The sequence below is a fragment of the Acyrthosiphon pisum genome, chromosome A3 (assembly GCF_005508785.2).
Source record: "Acyrthosiphon pisum isolate AL4f chromosome A3, pea_aphid_22Mar2018_4r6ur, whole genome shotgun sequence".
NCBI classification, from domain to species: domain Eukaryota; kingdom Metazoa; phylum Arthropoda; class Insecta; order Hemiptera; family Aphididae; genus Acyrthosiphon; species Acyrthosiphon pisum.
Window position 1 is genome coordinate 11,346,006 of NC_042496.1, and position 12,578 is coordinate 11,358,583.

The 12,578-nt window shown below is 29.9% G+C and overlaps 3 protein-coding genes across 4 annotated transcripts; 1 reads left to right on the plus strand and 2 right to left on the minus strand.

Moving 5' to 3' along the window:
- Window positions 1–1,404: 1,404 nt before the first annotated feature.
- Window positions 1,405–3,912, minus strand: LOC100165155 (uncharacterized protein C3orf38 homolog). Its single transcript, XM_001949675.5, has 3 exons — window positions 3,255–3,912; window positions 2,770–3,056; window positions 1,405–2,116 (listed from the first exon to the last, which is right to left on the minus strand). Exons 1-3 carry the CDS (start codon window positions 3,376–3,378, stop codon window positions 1,550–1,552), a joined length of 978 nt encoding a protein of 325 aa, XP_001949710.1. The 5' UTR covers window positions 3,379–3,912; the 3' UTR covers window positions 1,405–1,549.
- Window positions 3,905–12,084, plus strand: LOC100161045 (roquin-2). 2 transcript variants are annotated; one of them, XM_008189874.2, is made up of 16 exons: window positions 3,905–4,485; window positions 4,583–4,746; window positions 6,329–6,524; window positions 6,595–7,004; window positions 7,638–7,971; window positions 8,032–8,278; window positions 8,389–8,528; window positions 8,603–8,726; window positions 8,808–8,895; window positions 8,963–9,067; window positions 9,154–9,254; window positions 10,358–10,831; window positions 10,914–10,983; window positions 11,070–11,168; window positions 11,444–11,533; window positions 11,927–12,084. In XM_008189874.2, exons 2-16 carry the CDS (start codon window positions 4,585–4,587, stop codon window positions 12,020–12,022), a joined length of 2,736 nt encoding a protein of 911 aa, XP_008188096.1. In that variant the 5' UTR covers window positions 3,905–4,485; window positions 4,583–4,584; the 3' UTR covers window positions 12,023–12,084. The 2 variants fall into 2 exon arrangements, with proteins under 2 accessions (XP_008188096.1, XP_008188097.1); XM_008189875.2 differs by lacking the exon at window positions 11,444–11,533.
- LOC100574740 lies at window positions 9,250–9,787 on the minus strand. Its single transcript, XM_003247877.4, has 2 exons — window positions 9,524–9,787; window positions 9,250–9,469 (listed from the first exon to the last, which is right to left on the minus strand). Exons 1-2 carry the CDS (start codon window positions 9,701–9,703, stop codon window positions 9,272–9,274), a joined length of 378 nt encoding a protein of 125 aa, XP_003247925.1. The 5' UTR covers window positions 9,704–9,787; the 3' UTR covers window positions 9,250–9,271.
- Window positions 12,085–12,578: the final 494 nt, after the last annotated feature.

Here is a 12,578-nt window from a genome sequence, read left to right on the forward strand (position 1 = left end):
GAATCAACAGCAAAGAGATACTGAGTCTTCATGGATTTAATAATACTCCGAACTTATGAAGAAAGAACTTATTATAATCTTTATAATCGTAATTCGAACCACGATGTATAAGAAATCTTCTCTACATTTTGTTCGAAAATAATATTTTAATGATGTCTTGACTACTACAATATGCTACTACAGTCTACAACTGCTCCCATATACTATCACTCCGAAATTGTATACAAAATACAGATTAGTAATAATAGTAATTATCATTTGTACTTGTTAGTTGTTACAAGTTTTTACGAACTATGATGATGTGCAAGGTGTTACTACTTCAAAAATGTTGCTCCCATGACAAACTAGACAAAATGGTTTATTTTGTCGTGGTTACTCCTACGTGAGATTACATGAAAGCTCAAAATGATGTACTAACATGTAATTGTATTTGCATACAAATATATTTTAAATATCCATAAATTGTAGTTAAATTACTATTTTTCTGAGTAGATATAATATATCTAGTCTGAAAGCCTATAGACAAAGACAATAGACATTCTATTGTTCTAATGCATTATCCCGTATTCCCGTCAGTGCCCCTAGCTAGACAGTGTTGGAGAAGTTATATTTCTTTGATAATTAAATTACAATATGAATTATAATTTACCTAACTTGTCCAAAACTTGTTGGATTTCGTTCTAAAGTTTGGGATCAATAATACTATTTTTATTAAATTATTATTTTATTTCAATTACAATTTGTAAATGAATGAAGACACTAAATGATAAATGTTTTTTTTTTACATTTTAGTGTCTAAATTGGGGACGTTTAAATAGTATGTTATTTAAAAAGCCACCCTTGCATTCACGGATTAATACACTTCTTTGTTTTTAACTATACTTTATTAAGTCTTAAATTCGACTGTTTTAGCAGGCCAAAATTTATAGTATGGAATTTTGGGTAAGCCAAGTACCAATAGTACCCTCAGTACCAAATTTTACGCCTCTGGTGAAAAATAGGAGTTTGCTCCATCAGTTTTTCTCAGAAAAATAAATTACAATTGAAATATTTCTGTGCACTTTTCCCCATATCTATGAGAAAGATTTCTAAGTTTTTGTTTGAATTTGATTTATTCTAGAGTTTTATGAACTTTTATTTCAATATTTTACATTTGTTCTAACAGATATGTTAATACAAATCGTAAGTGACTAGTGTCTTCATAACATCTAAATTATTATTATCTTTACCTACTATAAAAATTAGTTTATAAGAATATTATCTAGAGAATGTTATAATAAGCTTTTAATGATATTTTAATGAGGTGCATCTATGTAAAATATTAAAATTTAAAATCCTTGCTATATTGCACTCAGAAAAAACAGTGTACTGACATCCTCTTAAAGAATTAATACAATTCAAACATAAATATCACCGTATAAGATTTAACTTTTAATAAAAAATTGTTAATAAAGTTACATATTTTCATATAATTGCATTATTCAAATTTGAGAAAAGAATACAATTAAAACTTTGAGCAAGTCATTTACCAAATATACTGACAGTACCACTAAACATTATCAATTTGTAAATTATTTGTTTGATGAGGTCCTTGTATTTTTAAAGTAGTTCCAGCTGTTATTAAGTCCATACTTTTCATCATAAAATTGGTGTTAAGAATTTTCCATGTGTTTTCTGCTTGAGGATCTTCTCTAAGTATGAATTGCTGTTCAAACATTCCAACAATTCTTCCAACACCTTGATGAAGTGTACCCCCAATATGCACCTTTACTAAACCATGTGATTCTTTTTTCCATTTAACATTGCCTAAATGTGGTGAAAAAAAGAGTAAGTGACTTTTCTTAATACTTAATAAACACTGCAATGTAGATGTAGAATCATCACAAGTCTCATAGATTTCATCTTTTCCACCAAGAATTTTCAATGACATTGTACAATTTTCATAAAAATGACGACAGTCCAGTTGATTTTTTCCTGGATTACCAAGATCATTTAATAAATCATAAAAATGTTTAGCAAACATTTCAATAAATTCTTCTAGTAATTCATTATCACGATCTTTCCGAGATTTTGTATTGGGTTCTAGTGCATTGGTAATTGGTGTTGGCATAGGCATCTAAAGAAATATATAAATTATTATTATTATAAGTTAAGTTTTGGTGTTTTATTCTATTGTAGGAGAAGGAAATTTGAATTTTTAACAAAAATAAATATTTATTCTCACAGTCAATATTATAATCAGTCTGGATTCTCCTGAAACGCTTAAAATATTGTTGTTTTTATACCTACACCTAATAAATAATTTAATTTATCAAAACAATAAAATATATAATATATTAGCCAATAGGTATTAGTTTTAATTATGTGATATTATTTTAAACCCTCTTGAGATTCAATGATCTATACCCTATTCTAAAAGAGAAGACACCAGATTTACATAGCAAAACCGGTTTTGCCCATGGTCGCCTGGTGTCTTCTCTTTTGAAACAGTGTATAGCCATACACTAGGTACAGTCATGATAATTCAAAGTACCTACAATATTACAGTATTATATTATATATAACTGTTTAAAATTTTACCTAGTAATTTTTTAGTAACAATTTAAAACAAACATGAAAAGGACTAACTCATCTCTATAATAAATTGGGCTACATATTATAATAAATAATATGAATGAAAAGGTTAGAATTAAGAAATATCTGTCTCACATAGTGGTCATGATTCATGATTATTAAAAAAATAAGTTAAATTTTTTAATTACAACATACCATTTGGACAGCTGCTTGATATGGTTGAGTATGCATCATATTGTTATTCTGAGAAACTTCAAGCATATTATTAGGGACAGACATTTGAATAGGTTGTACTGGCGGTCTGATATAGTCTGGCTGACTTTCGATTAATGACTTAAAAGCCAAACACAAATCTGCTTTGGTCATATCAGTAGTAGGTATTAAACCTTTTGAAATTAAAAACTTCAACAACGTAGTTATTTGTACTTTTTTATTGGATAGTACCCGCACAGCAGGTTGAGACAATAGTAACAATTCGGCATCTAAAACATGTAACAAGTTATAATGAAAAACTTATATATATTATAACTTTTAACATATTATTGTATGGAGCATTAATAGGTATAACATAAAATATATAATTATTCTACATTCATAGTTTTAATTTTTTGTTTTTAATTGAATTAATTATCTCATTGCAGTTACAATATTAGATAAAATTTAAAATGCTATTGTTTTACCTTCTCTGGTATTTGCAGATATTCCACCACCATGGTAGATGGATCGGACGATTTTACATAGTTCATTTGTTTCAACCCCATCCAGAAATTGTTTCAATAACCGTTTCTCACAATCATAAGCCATAGGAATGATAAATGACAATTGACAAAGGCAGTGGCTTTCTTATAGTTTATACATTAAACGTCCAACGTGAAACTATATTACTATGGACGCAGCATAATTTCAAATTTTCCATGAGAGTATCAGGAATCATGATATACCTAGTAAACAGTTAATATCACGGAGAGTCGAAATTCGAGAGCATGAGACTAATCTATTCAGTGCTAATCCACTAATCTATTTATAATAATAGTGGTAGTCTGTAACAACAACAGTTGTACTAGGGCTCTTTTAAAAACTCTTTTATTATTGTATACTTCGAATATACAACGGGCTCACGGACATATAATAATATCTTAGTAAACGGACTACAAAACCACGGATTATGATAAATGATAATAATATGTATTATCTTAATTCATGCTACAAACAACTGACACCGTTACCCCGCGTTCGCGTGTACAATCGCCACCCAACCAGCAGCTCCTACACAGCACCCACCACCTGATGCCTCTGCTGATGCTTGCTCACGTCCTGGTGTACATGTGTGTGTGAGTGTGATTGTGATAACGACGTCCACTAAGACGACGACGACGACGTTGTGAGATCATTAGATGACGACATGATGTGAAAATACGTACGAAACTACGAAAACGGTGTGTAAATAGAACTCGATACGTGATAGCGATTATATTGTTCAATTATTATTGTTGTCATTACTCATTACTCATAACTCTTAAGTCATAGTGGCATAGTGCCTGTAACGGTGAGTGGCAACAAGATAAAAGAAGAGAAGAAATAAAATAAAAAAAAAAACCTTTGCACCTTCCATCACGCTTACCTTCGGACGGACGTTCATCGGTATTAATTGCGTATTTCCCGTGTATAAATAAACGCTTCGTTCGTCGGTTGACAAAGGAGACGAAGCCTTTCTGCTGGTCTGCGTTCGAAACGCTGCCCAAGGTTCCTCCTAAATAACACTCTTAGTCGTTAGTGATGTCGACACCGCCACTAACAATCGACTGTTGCGTCTAAAGCAGTTTCGTTCTGGTTTTCGCGACATCGATGGTCCAGGATCCCAAGTCCGACCACAACATAAAACCCAAGACGAAACGACTAGGTGAACAACAGGTAAGAGATTTTCAAAATGGTTTCCAATAATTGTGTGTGTGCGTGTGTGTAGTCATTTGTTTACTCTCATTTAAAAAAAAATAATTTTCGTTTTCAGTTATGCCAATCCAAGCTCCTCAGTGGACCGATTTCCTGGCATGTCCGGTGTGCTGTAATGGTTTCGACATCAAGACCCGACATCCCATCAGTTTGGGATGCGCTCACACTGTGTGCAAATCATGTCTGTCAAATCTACCCAAAAAACAATGCCCATTTGATCAAGTGAGTTTGCAATTATATATTATTTATAATCGACATTGTTTTCAGTTTATACATTTTGTTTCATTGTTCATTTAATTAATTTATCATCAAGATTTTTAAATGTCACTGTTTAGTTAAGCTTTTACTGTTTGGTACTACAACAGTACTTGAGTTGAATGAATCGGAGTAGATATTGATAATAATATTATGTATTATTGATTTTACATTTGAGTTTGAAATAAAAATTGGGCTGTGGTTCATTACATCAGTTTAAAATAAATTACACTTGATTTTTCATCAGTTTTGGTTTAACACATTCATCACTAAAAAGTAGGTATGAGAAATGATACTTTGTTCGTTATAAATTTTATGTTTTATTGTGAATATTAGCCACTGTTTTGTTTATCTCAGTTTGTGTATATTTCTATCAGACTTTTCCAGCAATAAGCTATTATCTTAGAACACATTTAATGCAATTGTATTGATGTTAGCTATGTCTGACAGACACACTATTTAAGGAGGCAGACACACTAAGTGTGAAAATAATTTATTAATTACCTATGTAGCCAAAAAGTGTTCTTTAATAAAAACTGGACATTTTTTTTGTTATCAAAATATTGACCAAATATTGAGTTATAGTTTAAGTAATATTACACAAACTCATCTTGAGACATTCAGTATATTAATAATGATGAATATTGAAAATAAGTTGGTATTAATAAATATATTTTGTTTTTTCCAGGATTTTTAATTTAAATTTAAATAATTTAACCATTAGGTTTAAAAATATAGCAGTTCTACCCTACATACCCAATTAAACCTATAGTTTATACTTTAAATACATTTTTTTTTATCAATAAACCTAAAATGTTAATTTCTTTGTATTAATAGTTGGTTCTTATCCAAAATTATTTCTATTTATTAGATACCTACCTATTATATATAAATATAGTTATTTATTAGTTTTTTATTTTCAAAAATTAAATTGTTAATTCTCACTACGATTTGAAAATCTTCATCAAGTAAATGTATTTCTATTTGTAACTGTTGAATGTTGATTATAAATATTAAGGTGTGTTCTCTATTTTCTATAATCTGCAAAGAGTGTAAAAATATTGATATCTCCTCTTTTGTTTATTTGCCTCAGTGTATAAAATAAGTAGGTCATAAATTAGTAATAGTACCTACCTATTACTTACCTATCATTATTTTATAAAATATTTATTTATGTTTACATTAGACCATGTAAATGATTATTTATTCATTTTTGATAAAATTATAATATAGTTATTAGTAACTTTGAGTTCAAGAAGGAAAACAATAGATAGGTATAATTTTGAGATATGAATTTAGTGTTATGGTGTTAGAAAACATTTTTTTCAAGTAGATATCAAGGTTCGAGTTCCCCAGAATCTAGTGTATATTTCTTATTACATTCCCATATTTTAGTTTATTTAACAAATAATAAATTTTGTTCTTACAATTACAATTTTATTTATTCATATAATCATATTCATTCTTGTATCTGATACAAATTGTCATGTATTTTTTTTATTTGCGTTCAATTTATTTAGTTGACTACATTGTTACAATTTTTTTACAGAATTTAATAAATATAGAAATTGATCAACTACCAACCAATTATGCTCTACTTCAATTGGTGGGAGCATCAATACCAAACATTGAAAACATTCCAAAATCCATGATAAAGAATATGTCATCTGATGAACGGCTTTTATATAATAAATCAAAAAAATGTGTGGAACATCTTGCATTATACCTTAAATCATTTGCAACTGGTATTTTTTTTTTAATTTGATACACTATATATTTTTATAGTACAGATAAATACTTTAATTTACTTATTAGGTGGTGGTCAGTCAACAAGTGCGGGACTGTCGCGGCCTATGCAGCGTAAATTGGTGACTCTAGTTAACTGTCAACTTTTAGAAAATGAAGGGCGTATGAGAGCCATCAGAGCAGCCAGATCTCTAGGCGAGCGTAGTATGACAGAACTTATACTCCATCATCAAAGTGCTCAACAATTATCTACAAATTTATGGGCTGCTGTTCGAGCTCGTGGTTGTCAGTTTTTGGGACCAGCAATGCAAGAAGAAGTATTAAAACTGGTCCTACTAGCTTTGGAGGATGGTTCTGCATTATCAAGAAAAGTTTTAGTAATGTTTGTTGTTCAACGATTAGAACCACATTTTCCTCAAGCATCTAAAACTAGTATTGGCCATGTTGTTCAACTACTTTACAGAGCTTCATGTTTTAAAGTATGCTAATATTTGAGCAAAAGTTAATACCTATTACACATGTTAGCTTATACTGAGTGTTATATATTAGAAACCATGTTTTTAGTTACATAAATACCAATAAAATTCGTTAGATATAAATAAGTATCCCCTAAATAACTGAAAAACATTAGACAATATTTTTAATTTTAATATGATCTATTCCATAAATTTGTGTTATATTCGGGGTTATATTTGACAAATGGAAGTATGTTTTATAGAAAGCACTGGTTTTTTCATACTGAAATTGATTATATAGGCTCAATACTGATTTAGTTAATAACTATAGCATATTTATTATTTAGGTATATATTATTTAATTTTTATTGTTGGGTTTCTCATAGATTTACTTTTTGAAGTTAAAGAAACTCATTGTTAGTCTTATTGGTTATGGACACTTACGTCTATATGCATAGTCAATGTATGTGCCACATAAGGCATAGTTTAACATGTCTTATGTGACACATGCATACGGGCATAAGTAATTTTGTATTTCATAAATAAAAACATATACTTAATTTATACTATGTATTTCATAATATGTTGTTTAGTCTATTAAAGTTCCTAGTTATTTGTGTTTATTTATAGTACTAGTCTGCCTTTTTATTTTATTAGGTTTCTAAGCGTGATGGTGATTCTTCATTAATGCAGTTAAAAGAAGAGTTTCGTACTTATGAGAGTTTAAGACGTGAACATGATGCACAAATTGTAGAAATTGCTACTGAAGCTGGACTTCGCATAGCTCCTGACCAATGGTCAGCACTTCTTTATGGTGATTCAGCACACAAATCACACATGCAAAGTATTATGGATAAGTTACAAAGCCCACAGTCGTTTTCACAATCGGTCCAGGAACTTATTATAGCTTTACAACGGACTGGTGATCCAGCTAAATTATCATCGTTAAGGTCAAATTTTGAACTTTTGGCTGCAGTTGACCCTAATCCAAGTGAGTTTTTTTTACTTTGAGTATTTGAATTCACTATGATTTAATGTTTATTCGACATAGGTCTGGAATGGTGTACTTGGGAAAAATTGCATTCTGTTCTTGAAAGTGCTAGAATAGTAGTAGCCGGTTTGACTGACTTTGTCAAGTCCCATGGCAATACTAATAAAGGTTTAAAGAACGAATCTGTGCAAAACCAAACAAATGTACCTAGATATAAAGTCAGTTTATGCCGAGACTTAATGATGCGAGGTACATGTCCAAGAGGTGGTGGTTGTACATTTGCTCATTCAGAAGAAGAATTAGAAAAGTAAATATTATTCTACATATTATTTAAGTATTCAAGTTTTTAAGTAAGTTTTCGGTTTTTAATTTTTTTTTCGTATGTATAATCATATATAATCGTTATTTTACCTTTAGGTACAGGAATAAGAATCGGAAGAACAGTCGATTGGCACCAATGATTGTTGATCATGATTATTTGACAAATAAACCTAATTTTATGCCAAAAGAACAGTTTGATTTCATCCATAATAAAAAACCAATGATGTTGCCTGAAAGTACGACCTTAAAATATTTAAATTTTAGATATATGTTTATAATTTTTATTTCTAATTGCCTAAAAACTTTTCAGACACTCAAGATTTGACACCTATTCCTGTAGAACATTCATATATAGTACCGACTGGTCAGAATTATTATCAGAATAGTCAACAACAAATATATCCTGTAGGACAATATGGTCATGAAATATACGGGTAAGTGCTACTAATATTTAATTGTTGCCATTTGTAGTAATACTGAGTTTAAACAATATTAATGTGCAAATATTTTTCTAGTCCTGGACCACATCCACATGGTATGCTGATAAATCCAAACAATAAAATGTATATGGATCAAAACATTCCAGGCCATTCTAATAAAATGGTATGACCTATATTATAGTATATTGTAATGCTTAAGCTTAAAAATGTTCACAATTATTTTGTCTTAGAAAAATTTATCATCAAGTTTAATGTCTCTTCAGAATCGCAAACAAGAACTTATGGGGCAAATAGACAGGGTAATGACAGCGTGTTCTATTACACCTGATCAAGTGGTATGTTTTTTTTTTTAATCACGTAGAAGCAATAGAAAAGCAAACAGTTATTATTATAATTATTAAATACTTGTTTTATATTAAAGGATTTTGATCGTTATTCAATGTGGGATAATGGGTTATTTCACACAAAAACTGGACTGCCTTCTCCAGTAAATATACAAACTGGACGACCCATGTTAATCAGGTAAGAAATAAATGTATTTATTCATTTTTAGGATCAGTTTCACGTTTACATTTCTGACAGTTGCTGGTTTCTGCCTCTTGCATTTTTTTGTAAACATCAATTAGTGGTTGACATGGTTTTGGCTTTGTTTCATCAGATGAATAATATAATTTCATCTTAACGGGATTTTCAAGCATTTCTAAACGTTCATTCCACATGCGTTTTTTGTGGTCAACCTATTTTTTAAAAGTTAATATTTGACAACAATGAACAAACTTCATGATAGTTACTTGATATTCTTTGCGCCTCAAAAAATGAACCCAAAAATAACTATTAATTATTAATGATGCTCCAAAAATTCCCCATATCAATCCACCTGATGGGTTTTTCTTGATTAACCTCCAAGAAATGAGCTCATCCAGACGAGTTTTTGTAGAAGCCAATGGTTTACATGCATTTGGTTTGCTCATCTTTTCTTTCCTAATAATATAAGTATTTAAATAAAGAAATGATTATAATTTTCAAATTATTCCTATTTATTATATTTGTTTTTGAATAACAAAAAAGATAAATGTATGTTACTACTGTCTATTAGTAACAGCCAGTATATTATATTTTTTTATTTATTTACAATAAATGGAAATTACATACTTACATATTTTAAATATTACATATAATATCGTAAAAAATAAATAAGTTCTTGAGAAGCAATGCTATTATTGTCATATATGAATAGTTAATTTAAAATGTATTTACGTGAAACATCCCAAGTTCTTAATTATTATTTTACTCAAATTACACAATTATTGAAATGTAAACAATGTATATTATGGTAAACAGTGATATAATATTTAGTGATTGTGTGTGTGTGTGGGAGGGGGGAGGAATAAGGTAACCATCTTCTATTCCACGAGAGAACATAACGCAATCCAACCACAATCGGTTAGGTTGTGCATCCCCACGTACTATACTGCCATAGGAAACCATTTTTGATAGCAGGGTGATGCTCAGAACCGGCATGTTCTCTCGTTAAACCGAGTATGCTACTGACTAAGAAATGAAATAGCTATTTTGATATTATAATAGTTGCAATAAATATTAAAATCCTTGATTGATTTTGACAGGTCTGATTCGATTTTGGCAGATCCAGATGAATTTGTGCCATTTGAGTTGGCTGTTAATGGAAAGTATGGTCCTATTGGGGGTAACGGTAGTAACCCTGGAGCACCTCCTCCACCTCCGCAATCATCAACAGTAGTCAACAACAACCAGGCAATTGGAGCGAAGAATGGCAAGTCGTTGCGGCGACCATGTACATTATCATTACCCGCACCAGCTGCTGCCGCTGCTGCACAGGCCCAATTTTTCAGCTCTACAACAACCACGACCATAACAACACCATTAGGCACACTTCGTGGGGCGCGTAACAGTCCAGTAGCCGCATCTTGGTACTTCAATTCTCCTCAAGGTTACCCAGCCGCTGCACATATTGTTGCGTCTCCTGTTGGTGCAATTGGACAAAGTTACATCACTATACATAGTCCAGCCGGTATAATGGAACCACCAAACTTTTTCGGTAGTCATAAAGCTCCCAAAAGGTCAGTAGTTATTAGTATTATTGATATTTATAGTTGTTAGCGTTGTTGTTACAGAGTATGACCACATATGTTATCATTACAGCTTAATGGCAGAATCACATAAAATGAAAAATCAATTGAAAAATTTGGAAAAAAAAATTAATGACCTTAAAGTAATGTCATTAACATAATATTTTTTATATTTATACTAACAATTGTAGCAATGCAATACTAATTAACTAATTAACTCTTTGTATAGCTTGCCACTCATAATGTGGCCGCTAAAGAAACCGATAAATTGTCTGAAGAACTGGCACAAATCGAAAGAGACATTCAAACGAAAGAACAACAATTTTTGGTGAGTAATATTTTTGGTATTGAGTTAAGTACTTACATAATATTATAATAAGAGTTGTCCAACATGCATTGGTAATTGTTGTAGTTCTGAAAACTTTTTATGTATACAGAACAATACCACTAATAATTTGGATTATTTCGTTTTAAGTTTACATTTAACCGTACCTATTAAAAAAATTTCTTGCGTTTTAAGTGTAGTATAATTTGTCAACTATAGGTACATTTAAACTAATTAGTTATCAAATAATACCATAATTCATTCATAATTATTTTAAGACACAATGGCATTCTGAAACAGCCACAATAACCACTTGGGGTGATGGTATCTGGTCAAGTACCACTTCTACAGGGTTTACCGCTCAACAAGTAAATTATAAATTATTATTTTAACTGGAGTTTAATATGTGTGATTTATTAAAAAATAATTTTAAGAGGACGCTACACCCGTCTTACAAATGCACAACAGCAAAAACTGTTTTTGTGCGGGACAACTATGCTCCCTCTGTATTTATAGTTGTATTACTAAAATCCCACAACGCATAGAGAAGAACTTTATCTGTGTCGTAGCATTTTTATTATTTGGATAACATTAATATAATTAAAGTTATTAGTTTGAAAACACTAAGTTTTTTTCGTTTAATTATTAAAAATTATTGATAAGTGATATCAAAAGGATAAGACGGATACAAAGTATGCGAGTGTAGTGTCCTCTTAAGTATAATTATAATAAAATAAAATAATTTTTTATTTCTTTTGTAGGACGACGCTTACAACAGCAATGGTGTTGAACAAGCGGAATTAAAATGGGATGGTGATGAAAAAAAATCAGAAAAATCTGTGGTAGAAGAACTTTAAAGTCATAGTATTAACTTTTGGTGCACTATATTTTAACTATTGAAATAGTATATTAAACATAATATATTTGTAATTTCGTGAATTTTACCATTTTTTTTTTGCCAAACAACACAATGCTTTATAATTATTTGAAATAATGTGATATTTGTATTATTATTATAGTTATTATTTTTAATAATGTTTATGTTTTATTGAACGACATGAAATTTTATTCTTGTATTTTATTATTTTTTTTTTTAAATTAACGGTCAATTGGACCAAAAAAACAATGAACATGTTTAATTAACTCTTGTGTATGTAACAATAATTTGTTACAATATTTTGTGATTTATTTCTTTTTCTTTTTTAATCTATATATTTTAATATTTAATTGTAATTTATAAATGTGCAACTGAACTAAAATTCTCATAGTTACCATAATGTTTTGTTGCGATAAGCGTTTATTATTTATATTATATCCTATTATAAAAATATTGTCAAATTATATTATCATGTCAAACATGAGTTATTGTTATCTAAGAATATAATAATTGTATTTTTTTATGCTATGGCTATA

Coding starts and splice junctions, on each gene's coding strand:
- LOC100574740 (XM_003247877.4), bottom strand. CDS start 9,703: ATGAGCAAACCAAATGCATGTAAACCATTGGCTTCTACAAAAACTCGT. Junction 9,470..9,523: donor TGAGGCGCAAAGAATATCAA/GTAACTATCATG, acceptor TTTAAAAAATAG/GTTGACCACAAAAAACGCAT.
- LOC100165155 (XM_001949675.5), bottom strand. CDS start 3,378: ATGGCTTATGATTGTGAGAAACGGTTATTGAAACAATTTCTGGATGGG. Junction 3,057..3,254: donor ATCTGCAAATACCAGAGAAG/GTAAAACAATAG, acceptor TACATGTTTTAG/ATGCCGAATTGTTACTATTG. Junction 2,117..2,769: donor ATCAAGCAGCTGTCCAAATG/GTATGTTGTAAT, acceptor ATATTTCTTTAG/ATGCCTATGCCAACACCAAT.
- LOC100161045 (XM_008189874.2), top strand. CDS start 4,585: ATGCCAATCCAAGCTCCTCAGTGGACCGATTTCCTGGCATGTCCGGTG. Junction 4,747..6,328: donor AACAATGCCCATTTGATCAA/GTGAGTTTGCAA, acceptor ATTTTTTTACAG/AATTTAATAAATATAGAAAT. Junction 8,279..8,388: donor TCAGAAGAAGAATTAGAAAA/GTAAATATTATT, acceptor TTTTACCTTTAG/GTACAGGAATAAGAATCGGA.